At 48.2% G+C, this 13,444-nt stretch overlaps 1 protein-coding gene across 2 annotated transcripts in view; it reads right to left on the bottom strand.

Annotated features, from left to right (window-relative positions):
• Positions 1-1,251: 1,251 nt before the first annotated feature.
• Positions 1,252-13,444, bottom strand: part of LOC308661188 (uncharacterized protein) — a 14,755-nt gene continuing 2,562 nt past the window's right edge. Inside the window, exons 2-4 of one of the 2 annotated variants that reach the window (XM_081316031.1) lie at positions 8,391-9,317; positions 7,277-7,394; positions 1,252-5,155 (exon numbers count right to left, since the gene is read on the bottom strand). In XM_081316031.1, the coding sequence (XP_081172157.1) occupies positions 4,185-5,155; positions 7,277-7,394; positions 8,391-9,095 (1,794 nt within the window). In that variant the 5' untranslated portion in view covers positions 9,096-9,317 and the 3' untranslated portion in view covers positions 1,252-4,184. Of the gene's footprint in view, positions 5,156-7,276; positions 7,395-8,390; positions 9,437-13,444 lie in introns of those variants that run through there. The other variant, XM_081316032.1, reaches the window with a different exon arrangement.

Here is a 13,444-nt window from a genome sequence, read left to right on the forward strand (position 1 = left end):
TTGGGAGGCCTGGATCACATTCCAGTTGTATCCCAGTGTACGTCCAACAACTTTGGGGAGTTGGAAAAGACCTGTTTTTGAAATAAGGATCTGTGCAGCTAAGATTCCTGCCGTTCCTTCCTCCCAGCCTATCAACGCATTACGCATCAATCCACCCAACGACCTCTTTGCCTTCCTTTTTGAGGACTGGCAACTTTTCCAGCTGTGTTGGTCAAGTCTTGAGTAAGGCAAATAATTCTTTGGCAGGGTTAGGCGGAGGGAGGGGGGGATTGCTGCCACGGTTGCATAGCCGCACCTGAACAGAGTTGATCTGCTTGAATCCACCTTGTGACCCAAAGACACTCATCTAGTTTTCACCAAGGCATTGAGAAATAAGCCATTTATATTACAGGCATTAAAAAGGTAGCGTCCCAACCACGAGGATAAATAAATAGTCAAACATACTCATGCTTTCCCCCCCCCAAAAAAAAAACGTAAGACACGTACAGATTTCTTTCGACAATACCACACCCACCTCCTCCGATCTCTATTAAGACATGTCAGCAAAGGAAAGCCATTTGGGATGTAATTAATTTTTTAAACAATCCCTTGTGCGATTCAGGCGCAGAAGTAGAGACAAGCGCTCCGTTCGGTGATCTCCCTGACCTGCTATAAAATCCACAAAACCCCAAATTCCCACCAGTTTCCTTTATGGAATAATTTGGCTGTTGTTGTTTTTTCTCCCCAAAGGCCAAAATTGTAGAAACACGGGCCTTCTGGGAAGGAATCGATGTGCTTTTGTTTTATTTATTTATTAAATTTTTATGCCGCCCATCTTCCTTACAAGGCGACTCTGGGTGGCGTAAAAATTTAAACTCTGAAGAATAAACCTATATTCTTCCGAGGCACAATAGCCGTCTATTTCTGTACAGGCAGTCCTCAGATTGTAACCGAAATTGGGATCGGAAATATAGTCTGAAGTCGCTAACGGTTGTAAGACCGAGGCACCCATGTGTCCAGAAGCAATTTTCCAGCCTTTGTTTTTTGTTTTTGAAGAAGTCATTGTGAACGCAGCAAATTTCTCCAGGCAAAACACGTACTCGGCCACTGAGCTACATAATTTATATAGCTGCCATATAATTTATGACGAACTTCTATTCTAGGGCTGTTTCAAACTTGGCCCTTTTATGACTTGTGGACTTCAACTCCCAGAATTCCTCAGCCAGGCGTGTGCCTGTGGCCGAGGGATCCTGGGAGTTGAAGTCCACAAGTCATAAAAGGGCCACGTTTGAAAGAGCCATGTTCTATTCTGTGGCTTGTCCCCATATCTCCAATTTGGGGCAAGAAAGGCGCCAGTTCTTCAAGAATCATCTCATAAAGAGATAAATATTCTTCTTCCTTTTGCCTCAGCTGAGGAGACCCAAACCAGTTCAAATACTGGTTTGGGCCTGAGCATTCAAAAGCATCTTCCAGATCAGCCTGGCATCCTTCTAGATGTAAGCTAATCAGAGGCCTCTGAGCAGCTCACAGGCAGAAGAAATTCCACCAGCCTTATTTTATTTATTTATTTTAATTCCATTTATATCCCGCCCTTCTCCGAAGACTCAGGGCGGCTTACAAGCTTAGCAGTAGCCTTCCCTCTGCGCCACTTATTTCTCATCTCCATGCACCCCTCTTTATTAGTCATCGGAAATGAAAGAGGTACAGGCAGTCCCCGACTTACGACCCCACGGTCACGTGAGCAAAATTTGAGTGCTTAGCACCGGCATATTTCTACAACGGGGACATGTGGCCACTATTTGCCACGTTCCCAGCGATCAAAGTCAATGGGGAACTCGGATCTGCCTAATGCTTGATCGCTTAATATTCTTAATGGAATAAGAACTGGAAGGGACCTCGGAGGTCTTCTAGTCCAGCCCCCCTGCTTAAGCAGGAGAACCTATATACCATCTCAGACAAGTGACCATCTAGCCTCTTCTTAAAAATGTCCACTGATGGGAGGGCCCACGATTTCTGGAGGCAAAGCTGTTCCACGGGTTAATTGTCCTCACAATCAGGAAGTTTCTCCTTAATTCCAGGTTGCTTCTCTCCTTGATCAGTTTCCAACCATGGTTTCTCGTCCTGCCCTCTGGTGCTTTGGTGAACAACTTGGCCCCTTCTGCCTTGTGGCAGCCCCTCAGATACTGGAACGCTGCTATCATGTCTCCCCTATTTCTTCTTTTCTTTAGACTGGCCAAACCCAAAGTCCCACAGCCGTTCTTCGTATGTTTTTTAGTCTCCAGGCCTTGGATCATCTTAGTTGCTCTTCTCTGAATTTTTTCCAAACTCTCAATGTCTTTTTTGTAGCACGGTGACCAAAATTGGCTGTAGTATTCCAGGTGTGCTCTCACTAGGGTTTTAGAAACAACTGATTAACAAATCAAACATTAGATCGTGTGTGGAGTTCAACTGCCAGAATTCCCCAGCCAGCATGGCGGCTTAGGGGATTCTGGGAGTTGAAGTCCAGACATCCTCAAGCAGGCCAAGGTTGCTGGTCTAACAGTTCTGTACTGCAAACGAATGACGGGAAGTCCTTGACGTACGACCACAATTCAGCCCAGAATCTCTGTTGCTAAGTGAGACCTTTTGTTAAGTGAGCCTTGCCCCATTTTATCACCTTTCGTGCCACAGTTGTGTGAATTATTGCAATTGTCAAATTAGTTAAATTGTTAAATTAGTAACACGGTTGTTCAGTCAATCCGGCTCCTCCGAAGGTTGCAAAATGGGATCACACGACGCCAGGACTCTGCAAACCGTCATAAATATCTGAGTTGGTTGCCAAGCGTCTGGATTTTGATCTCGTGACCACGAGGGTGCCACAACAATCGTGTGATAGTTACAAGTCAGTTTTTTTTCAGTGCCGTTGTAACTTCAAACCATCACTAATTGAGTACTGTGAGTCGAGAGCTCCTGTATATATATGCACCTTGAGGAAGTATGTATTTTTAATAGCAAAGTGGGGAAAAAAATCCGAATTTTCCTTTTTTCAAAAGTTGCTTGTGTCCGGGAGGAGAGGCTGGGGACAGAGTGGAGTATAAAAGGGAAATGTTTTGGCTAAATTCTCCTTTGGGGTTCTTTTTACAGAGATTTTCAGAATTGGGACCTCTTGACAAATAATTTAGAACAATTCTTCTTAGGGAAGTTGCCGTATTACAGGAGGTCAGACCCACAGTTCAGGATCTTTTAGCAGCCTTACTAGACGGAGTTGGGTGGGTGGGGGTGTACAGTCAGACTTTTACAATGGGGGCGGGTCAACCCCAGCCCACCCAGCATTCCTCCATTAACAACAACCCTTCGGCCAACGCAGCGTTCTTTTCTGGCTATCTGGACCCATTTCCAACCAAGCAGCCATCTATCATTTTTATTTCCCAAGAAAGGAGAAGGACCCTTTGGGCCTTAGGCCAGTGCCTGACTCAAAGTCCGTTTTTTTTTAAAATTCCATTTATATCCCGCCCTTCTCCGAAGACTCAGGGCGGCTTACAAACTTAGCAGTAGCCTTCATTCTATGTATATGCCTGCTTATTAGGGCTTTCACACACACACACACCCCAAGTGGCATTATTACAAAGTCAGCTTAATTGCCCCCAACAATCTGGGTCCTCATTTTACCTACCTCGGAAGGATGGAAGGCTGAGTCAACCTTGAGCCTGGTGGGACTCGAACCTGCACTAATTGCAGGCAGTTGGTGTTACTTAAGGAGGCATTAGCCCACTGCTCCACCAAGGCTTATTTCCCACTTATTATCAGCTTTAATTAAAATATATTAATTGAATACAGGAGGAATAGAGGGACGATAGGCCCACGGGTGTCTACAAGCTCAATACGAGAACCCCACTGCACGGGCTTTTCCTAACTGCTACCCAATCTTTGAAGCCATTACAGGCCCTTCGCTCAGCTTCTTTTCCTCCCACACGATCCAGCACGGGTGTTTCTTGCCACCCAAACCCAACTGTACAATTCAGGATTCGCAACCGCGGCCGATCAAGACTCTTCCCCAGTGAAGCTACAGGACGGGGAAGTTTGCCGCTTGTTTTGACAAATCCCCGCAAAGAGAAAACTAAGCCGTCGGGACTTATTTCTGACTAGCTTTCGACAGGCCAGGCTTCTCTTTTTCGATCCACGTCAAGGGAAAGCCTCTGAAACGTTTCAGGGCGCTTTTGTTCCTTTCACAGAACCGGCAGGGTTTCTTGCCCTAAATGCATCCTCTGATGCTTCACAAAGTATGAACTGGTGGTGAAGCTTTTCCCGCAGTAGTTGCACTTGTAGGGCTTCTCCCCCGTGTGCGTCCTCTTGTGAAGCACCAGATGGGCTTTGCAACTGAAGCCTTTCCCGCAGGCCGTGCAGGCGTACGGCTTCTCCCCTGTGTGCGTCCTCTCGTGGTAGAGGAGGGCCGAGCGCTGCCGGAAGCTCTTCTCACAGGTGGAACACTTGTACGGCCGCTCCCCGGTGTGGATCCACTTGTGTTTCACCAGATCCGAACTCCGGTGGAAGCTCCCTCCGCAATCGGAGCACTTGTACGGCTTCTCTCCCGTGTGGATCCGCTCGTGTTTCACCAGGTCCGACCTCTGGTGGAAGCTCCTCCCGCAGTAGGAGCAAGTGTGGGGCTTGACGCCCGTGTGGAACCGCTCGTGGACGATCAGCTTGGACCGCTGGCTGAAGCACTTCTCGCAGGTGGTGCACTTGAAAGGCTTCTCCCCCGTGTGGATCCGCTCGTGGCGGGAGACGTCGGAGCTGCGGTTGAAGCTCTTGCCGCAGAAGGAGCACTTGTACGGCCAGTCGCCGGTGTGCAGCCGCTCGTGAGCGATGAGCTTGGCAACCTGGCAGAAGCTCTTCTCGCACACGGAGCATTTGTAGGGATTCGCACCCAGGGGAAACCCTTCTGGGTCGAGCAGACCGGAGATAGGATTAAAAGTTCCCCCACAGTTTGAACACAGGGACTGTTTCGCTCCAGACGCGTTCCCCTCCGTTCCCCTGGGGCCGTTCTCCTGCGGGCCTTGAGGATTTTTCTGGGCTTCTCCCGCTTCACCAAGTCCACCCGTCCCTTCCCGCCTTTCCGTGGACAACGAGCCGTGGGGCTCCATTCCCACGGCGTGGTTCCACTCGTCGTCTTTTCTGATTTCGCCCGCCTGCCCATCGTCTGCCGGAAGAAAGAGAAAACACGGTAAAATTCGTTCTCAAAGGAAGAGTGCAAACTCGGGACACTCAACGTTGGGGGAAAAAGCGTGAAGAGGAGCAACTAAGATGATCAAAGGCCTGGAGACTAAAACATATGAAGACCGGTTGCCGGATTTGGGTAGGGCCAATCTAAAGAAAAGAAGGACTAGGGGTGACACGGTAGCGGTATTCCAGTATCTGAGGGGCTGCCACAAAGAGGAGTGGGGTGTGAATTTATTTCCCGAAGCACCAGAAGGCAGGGCGAGAAACAACGGATGGAAACTAATCAAGGTCAGAAGCAACCTGGAACTAAGGAGAAAATTCCTGACAGTGAGGACAATTAACTAGTGGAATAGCTTTCCTTCTGAAGTTGTGGGTGCTTCATCACTGGAGGCTTTTAAGAAGAGACTGGACAGCCACTTGTCTGAAATGGTATAGGGCAGGGGTAGGCAACCTTGGCTCTTTTGTGACTCGTGGACTTCAACTCCCAGAATTCCCGAGCCAGCCATGCTGAGGGGAAAGGGAGAGGTTTCCAAGCTGAGCAGTGCTAGCTGAGGAATTCTGGGAGTTGAAGTCCACGGGTCATGAAAGAGCCAAGGTTGCCTACCCCTGGCCTAGGCCGCTTTATGACTTGTGGACTTCAACTCCCAGAATTCCTGAGCCAGCATGGATTAGCTTGGAAACCTCTCTTTCCCCTCAGCATGGCCGGCTCAGGAATTCTGGGAGTTGAAGTCCACGGGTCATGAAAGAGCCAAGGTTGCCTACCCCTGGCCTAGGCCGCTTTATGACTTGTGGACTTCAACTCCCAGAATTCCTGAGCCAGCATGGATTAGCTTGGAAACCTCTCTTTCCCCTCAGCATGGCCGGCTCAGGAATTCTGGGAGTTGAAGTCCACGGGTCATGAAAGAGCCAAGGTTGCCTACCCGTGGCCTAGGCCGCTTTATGACTCGTGGACTTCAACTCCTAGAATTCCTGAGCCAGCCATGCTGAGGGGAAAGGGAGAGGTTTCCAAGCTGAGCAGTGCTAGCTGAGGAATTCTGGGAGTTGAAGTCCACGGGTCATGAAAGAGCCAAGGTGGCCTACCCCTGGTATAGGGTCTTCTGCTTGAGCAAGGGGTTGGACTAGAAGACCTCCAAGCTCCCTTCCAGCTCTATTCCGATTCACTGATTCTGACTGTCTAGAACTACAAAAGAGGAAAATGCTGAATTTTGGGAGAACGTTGCTTACAGTTTTTTGCTACTGTTTTCCAGTATCAGTAGGTGGGGGTTATATTTCTGGCTTTTTGTAAAAAAAAGGTCATTTTTTTCTCAGTCTTATTCCAACCTATTACAGTAACTTTTTTTTTCCAGACCGATGTCCTGTTACCGCTCCTTTGGCCAATATTTTTATAATATCTTCCTCGCTTTGTTTAATTTATTGAAACGGACAAATGCATTTAGCGAGAAAGAGAATTTGTAGATGGGGGAGAAAAAAAGTTAACAGAAGAATCTTTTCTACTGTTAAGGTTACATTTTTAAAATAAATGAACAATAACTGTCAAGCAAGTCTAGTCTGTGAGCTCCACAAGGTAGCCCAGACCAGAACAATCAACTCCACAGGAAAATTTGGAGCCTTGGTGGAGCAGTGGGCTAATGCCTCCTTAAAGTAACACCAGCTGCCTGCAATTAGTGCAGGTTCGAGTCCCACCAGGCTCAAGGTTGACTCAGCCTTCCATCCTTCCGAGGTAGGTAAAATGAGGACCCAGATTGTTGGGGGCAATTAAGCTGACTTTGTAATAATGCCGCTTGGGGTGGGCCGAAAGCCCTAATAAGCAGGCATATACATAGAATGAAGGCTATTGCTAAGCAGATTGATTTGTGCTTTAAAAATTGTAAGCCGCCCTGAGTCTTCAGAGAAGGGCGGGATATAAATGGGATTAAAAAAAAATAAAAAAAATAGTGTTTCTCAATCTTGGCAACTTTACGAGGTAATGGGCCTCAACTTCCAGGAATTTCCCAGCCAGGTAGTTGCCTGGCTGGATAATTTGGGGAGTTGAAGTCCAGACATCTTAAAGTTGCCAAGGTTGAGGAAAAAACTGATTTAATTGGTAGTAAGAACTGCTTACCTTGAGAAAGTCCATCTTCGTTGACCTCCTGCTTCACTGGCCTGCTAAGAAGCCTTTCAGGTGATACTTGATCAGAGTCAGGAAAATTCACGGTCACGACGTGAAACATGCCTGGGCCCTAAAAATAAGCAAATATTTGGAATTGCTCAAGATGGAGAGCTATCGGAGGATTAGGAAAGCCAGGATACCTACCTACATGCCTTCCTTCTTTCCTTCCTTCCCTCTTTCCTTCCTTCTTTCCTTTCCGCCCTCTCCCTCTCCTTCCTTTTTCCTTCCTTCCTTCCTTTTCTTTCTTTTTCTTTCTTTCATCTTCCTTTCTTCCTCCTCCCTCCCTCCCTCCCTCCCTTCTCTCTCTCTCTCTCTCTCTCTCTCTCTCTCTCTCTCTCTCTCTCTCTCTCTCTCTCTCTCTCTCTCTCTCTCTCTCTCTCTTTCTTCTATTTCTTAACAGCCCATCTGCCTCAGAGAAGGTTTCTGGGCAGTGTTCAATGTCATCAATACAATTAACATTAAAACTAGAATTAATTTAAGATGAAGAGTTTCAAAACGATAAAACAACAAATTGTAAAATTTCAAAATTCCATGTTGCCTTCAGCTGGGTCCCTTCAGGATAGTGGCAGCTCTCAAAGATGGCCAAAATTGCCCTAGTTACAGAGGGGTAGGCAACCCTGGCTCTTTGATGACTCATGGACTTCAACTCCCAGAATTCCTCAGCCAGCCATGCTGAGGGGAAAGAGGGGTTTCCAATCTGAGCCATGCTGGCTCAGGAATTCTGGGAGTTGAAGTCCACGAGTCATCAAAGAGCCAAGGTGGCCTACTCCTGGCTTAGGCCGCTTCATGACTCGTGGACTTCAACTCCCAGAATTCCTGAGCCAGCCACGCTGAGGGGAAAGGGAGAGGTTTCCAAGGTGAGCCATGCTGGCTCAGGAATTCTGGGAGTTGAAGTCCACGAGTCATCAAAGAGCCAGGGTTGCCTACCCTTGCCCTAGTAATACCCATCATGGCACCCAAAAGCCCGTCCCTCTGGGCCATATGGGACAAATTAAAGGACAGCTTCTGGAAGGATCTGGAAGGCTGGTGGCCCACCTGAGGTCCTAAAGAGGATTTAGGCTCTCACCTTCTGCTCCTGCCTCCCTTCCTCTGGGTGCCTCACCAGGAAGTCCTCCGCCAGGGCTACGGCCTGGGCACACGTGTGGGGGTGGCACTCCCGGACCCAACACTCCATGGCCCGGGGCAGGACGGCCAGGAACTGCTCCAGGGTCACCAGCTCCAGGATCTGCTCCTTGGAGTATCTCTCCGGCTTCAGCCATTGGTGGCAAAGCTCCCGGAGATGACTGCAAAGCTCTCGGGGACCCTCTGCTTCTTGGTAGAGGAACTGCCTGAAGCGCTGGCAGGGGGGCTCCTGGTTCTCCACCTCCTCCTTAACTTCCCACCTTTCCTGGTCAGCCGGCTGCGTCGTTCCCACAAAACCTGGCAGCCCAGGTTGGAAAAACGCCCCTCCCGAGGGCCGCTGGCTGCTGGTGGCCGCCAATTCCAGAGGGGCCATGGGTGCCTTGGTGTCCCCCCACGGGGTAGCGACTGGCAGCGGTCTGGACCCCCATCCCGGGCACGGGGACTGCATGCCGCCCAGGAACTCCTGCCACTGGGTCTCCCAGTGCAGGGACGAGAGACAACCGTCTTCCGGCTCCTGCTTAATGCGTGGAAGAGTTCTCCACCTCAGATCCTGGTGGTCGGAGCCCACCGGGGCCACGCTTTCCCTTGGCCCATCCAGGTCTAATGCTGGCTTCAGGTCCGCCGGAGATCCCGAGGCCTCCATTTTCATCGTTGGGATCAACGGCAGATCAGATTCGCTTCTATCCAGGGTGGCAGACGGCGAAGAAACTCACAACAGTGGCTTTGAGGACTCTTGTCACATGACTGCGAAATACAAGTCTCTGGGTTTTTAAAAACACCTCAGGATTTTTTTATTTTATTTTTTTTCTGGGAAAAAAGCCCTTTGCTCCAGATCTGGGGTGCTCAATATTCTCCCGGAAAGCACAAAGCACTATAAAAGAAACACACAAAGATTAAAAAGTCATCTCTTGGAGAAACATGGGCTGTGAAGTTTACCCGGGGAGGGGGGGGGAGAGAGACGTTGGCATAAAATAGACATCAGGGCACCCCTGACTTTAACGATGGGTAGTCCTCGACTTACGACCAAAACTGAGCCCAGAATTTCTGTCGCTAAGTGAGGCTGTTGCTAAGTGAGTTCTGTCCCATTTTACAACCTTTCTTGCAACAGTTGTTGAGCAAATCACTGCAGTTGTTAAGTAAATCGGTCATTAAACGAATCTGGCTTCCCCCATTGACTTTGCTTGTTGGAAGTTGGCTGGCTTGGGAAGGTTAAAAATGGTGATCACATGACCCCAGGAAAGTGCGACTCTCCTAAATACCAAATTTTGATCATGTGACCATGGCGATGCTGAAACGGCCGTTAAGTGTAAAAACCGGTCATAAGTCAGGTAGATAGATAGGTTATTTTGTTTTACTGTGGGCACACTGGCACGCGTTAAAAGTGAAGTTCTGTTGCCTGCTCTCAAAATTGTACACATGCATAACATACATATAAACATGCTATATACATACATATCACATCATGAGAAAGGCAGGGCTAGATGAATCAAAAGCTGGAATTAAGATTGCCGGAAGAAATATCAACAACCTAAGATACGCAGATGATACCACTCTAATGGCAGAAAGTGAAGAACTAAAGAGCCTCTTGTTGCAGGTGAAGAAGGAGAGTGCAAAACTTGGGTTGAAACTTAACATTAAGAAAACCAAGATCATGGCATCTGGCCCTCTCAATTCCTGGCAAATAGATGGGGAAGAAATGGAGGTAGTGACAGATTTTATTTTCCTGGGCTCCAAGATCACCGCAGACGAGGACTTCATCCAAGAAATTAAAAGACGCTTGCTCCTGAGGAGGAAAGCCATGGCAAATCTAGACAGCACACTAAAAAGCAGAGACATCACCCTGTCAACAAAAGTGCGTATAGTCAAGGCTATGGTCTTTCCAGCTGCAATGTATGGCTGTGAAAGTTGGACCATAAGAAAGGCTGAGCGACAAAGAATTGAGGCCTTTGAACTATGGTGCTGGAGAAGACTCCTGCGAGTCCCTTGGACTGCAAGGCGATCAAACCGGTCAGTCCTAGAGGAGATCAACCCTGACTGCTCTTTAGAAGGCCAGATCCTGAAGTTGAAACTCAAATCCTTTGGCCACCTAATGAGAAGGAAGGACTCACTGGAGAAGATCCTAATGCTGGCAAAGGTTGAGGGCAAGAGAAGAAGGGGACGACAGAGAATGAGGTGGCTGGATGGAGTCACTGAAGCAGTAGGCGTGAGCTTAAATGGGCTCCAGAAGATGGTAGAGGACAGGAAGGCCTGGAGCAGGGGTAGGCAACCGTGGCTCTTTTATGACTCGTGGACTTCAACTCCCAGAATTCCTGAGCCAGCATGGCTCAGCATGAAAACCTCTCCCTTTCCCCTCAGCATGGCTGGCTCAGGAATTCTGGGAGTTGAAGTCCACGAGGCATAAAAGAGCCAAGGTTGCTTACCCCTGGCCAGGAGGAACGTTGTCCACGGGGTCGCGATGGGTCAGACACGACTTCGCAACTAACAACAACAAAGGATATTAATATTAAGGATATGTATGCAGCCTCCCAAGGACGTGTGATCGCCATTTGCTATCTTCCCATCTAGCTTCTGACAAGCAAATTTAATGGGAAACTGGATCTGTTTTACAACTGAATGATTCACTTAAGAACCTTAACAATTTTTATTTTTTATTTTAATTCCATTTATATCCCGCCCTTCTCCAAAGACTCAGGGCGGCTTACAAGCTTAGCAGCAGCCTTCATTCTATGTATATGCCTGCTCATTAGGGCTTTCACACACGCCCAAGCGGCATTATTACAAAGTCAGCTTAATTGCCCCCAACAATCTGGGTCCTCATTTTACCTACCTCGGAAGGATGGAAAGGCTGAGTCAACCTTGAGCCTGGTGGGACTCGAACCTGCACTAATTGCAGGCAGCTGGTGTTACTTAAGGAGGCATTAGCCCACTGCTCCACCAAGGCTCTTGATTTAACAACTGTGACAAAAAAGGTCATAAAATCAGGAACAACTCCCTCAATAACCATCTTGCTGAGCAATAAAAATTCTAGTCTCAATTGTCATCATAAATTGAGGACTTCCTGTAATATTCAGATATTGGTGTTTAATTCCTTCTCTATAGGCCGATCAACACGCACATGCCCATATTATGTCCTTAATCTTTCTGACTGTACTTGGAGAAGTCGCCATTCTGCGTGTTTCCATTAACCCTCCTAATAAAAGAAATAAATCGTTCCATATTTAATAACTGCAGGCTTCTATGCTGGGTTTTCATAGCCACTAAGGAAATAGCTTTACATAGAGCCCCTGGGTGACTTTTTTTTATTCATTCAGCAGCATTAATAGAGGCATAGAATCAAGATCACATGAAATATTAGTACCGCTTTACAAAGCCTTAGTAAGGCCACACTTGGAATACTGCATCCAGTTTTGGTCACCGTATTATAAAAAAGATGTTGAGATTCTGAAAAGGGTGCAGAGAAGAGCAACAATGGTGATTAGGGGGCTGGAGGCTAAACATATAAAGAAGGGTTGTTGGAATAGTGGGTTAGGACGCTGAGCTTGTCGATCAGATGGTCGGCAGTTTGGCGGGTTGAATCCCGAGTGCCGCGTAACAGAGTGAGCGCCTGTCACTCGTCCCAGCTTCTGCCAACCTAGCAGTTCAAAAGCACGTAAAAATACAAGTAGAAAAATAGGGACCACTACGGTGGGAAGGTAACAGCGTTCCGTGCGCCTTTGGCGTCTAGTCATGCCGGCCACATGACCACGGAGACGTCCTCGGATAAGCGCTGGCTCTTCGGCTTTGAAACGGAGATGAGCACCGGCCCCTAGAGTCGGAAACGACTAGCACGCATGTGCGGGGGAACCTTTACCTTTACCTTTTTAGTCTGGTGAAAAGAACCTAGGGTGACACGATAGCAGTCTTCCAATATTTGAGGGGCTGTCACAAAGACCAGGGGGTAAAACTATTTTCCAAAGCACCAGAAGGCTGGACAAGAAGTAATGGATGGAAACTAAGCAAGGAGAGAAGCAACCTGGAATTAAGAAGAAACTTCCTGACGGTGAGAACAATCAATCAATGAAACGGTTTGCCTTCAGAAGTTATGGGTGCTCCACCACAATCAAGAAGAGACTGGACAGCCATTTGTCTGGAATGGTATAAGGCAGGGGTAGGCAACCTCGGCTCTTTTATGACTCATGGACTCCAACTCCCAGAATTCCTGAGGCAGCTACGCTGCCTCAGGAATTCTGGGAGTTGAAGTCCATGAGTCATAAAAGAGCCGAGGTTGCCTACCCCTGGTATAAGGTCTCCTGCTCAAGCAGGGGGTTGGACTAGATGACCTCCAGGGTCCCTTCCGTTATTCTATGTTCTATTCTATGTTCTAAATGGGAAGGAAAAAAAACCCTGCAAATTAGTTGGTCATCCTTGCATTATTGAAGGCTCCAGGAGGAAAAATACAAGCAGTCCTCCATTTAGAACCACAATGGAGCTGAAAATTTCCGTGGCGGCTGAGGCAAAGAGGCAGTCCCGGAACCAGCGAAATCTGGGGGCTGGACAGGGGACAGATTGTATCTGCCCTCCATGTGGAAGTGACTGCCACTCTCAAATTGGCCTTTTTAGCCACAGCAGATGCTGCTTTAGGACCTCTTTCCAGAGCACGATACCATAGTCCAGGAGTAGGCAACCTCGGCTCTTTTATGACTCGTGGACTTCAACTCCCAGAATTCCTGAGCCAGCCATGCTGAGGGGAAAGGGAGAGGTTTCCAAGCTGAGCCATGCTGGCTCAGGAATTCTGGGAGTTGAAGTCCACGAGTCATCAAAGAGCCAAGGTGGCCTACCCCTGCTCTAGGCCGCTTTATGACTCGTGGACTTCAACTCCCAGAATTCCTGAGCCAGCCATGCTGAGGGGAAAGGGAGAGGTTTGCAAGCTGAGCCAAGCTGGCTCAGGAATTCTGGGAGTTGAAGTCCACGAGTCATCGAAGAGCCGAGGCTGCCTACCCCTGCCACAGTCTCTCCAGA

This window comes from Vipera berus, assembly GCF_964194415.1.
Source record: "Vipera berus genome assembly, chromosome: 2".
Classification (NCBI taxonomy): domain Eukaryota; kingdom Metazoa; phylum Chordata; class Lepidosauria; order Squamata; family Viperidae; genus Vipera; species Vipera berus.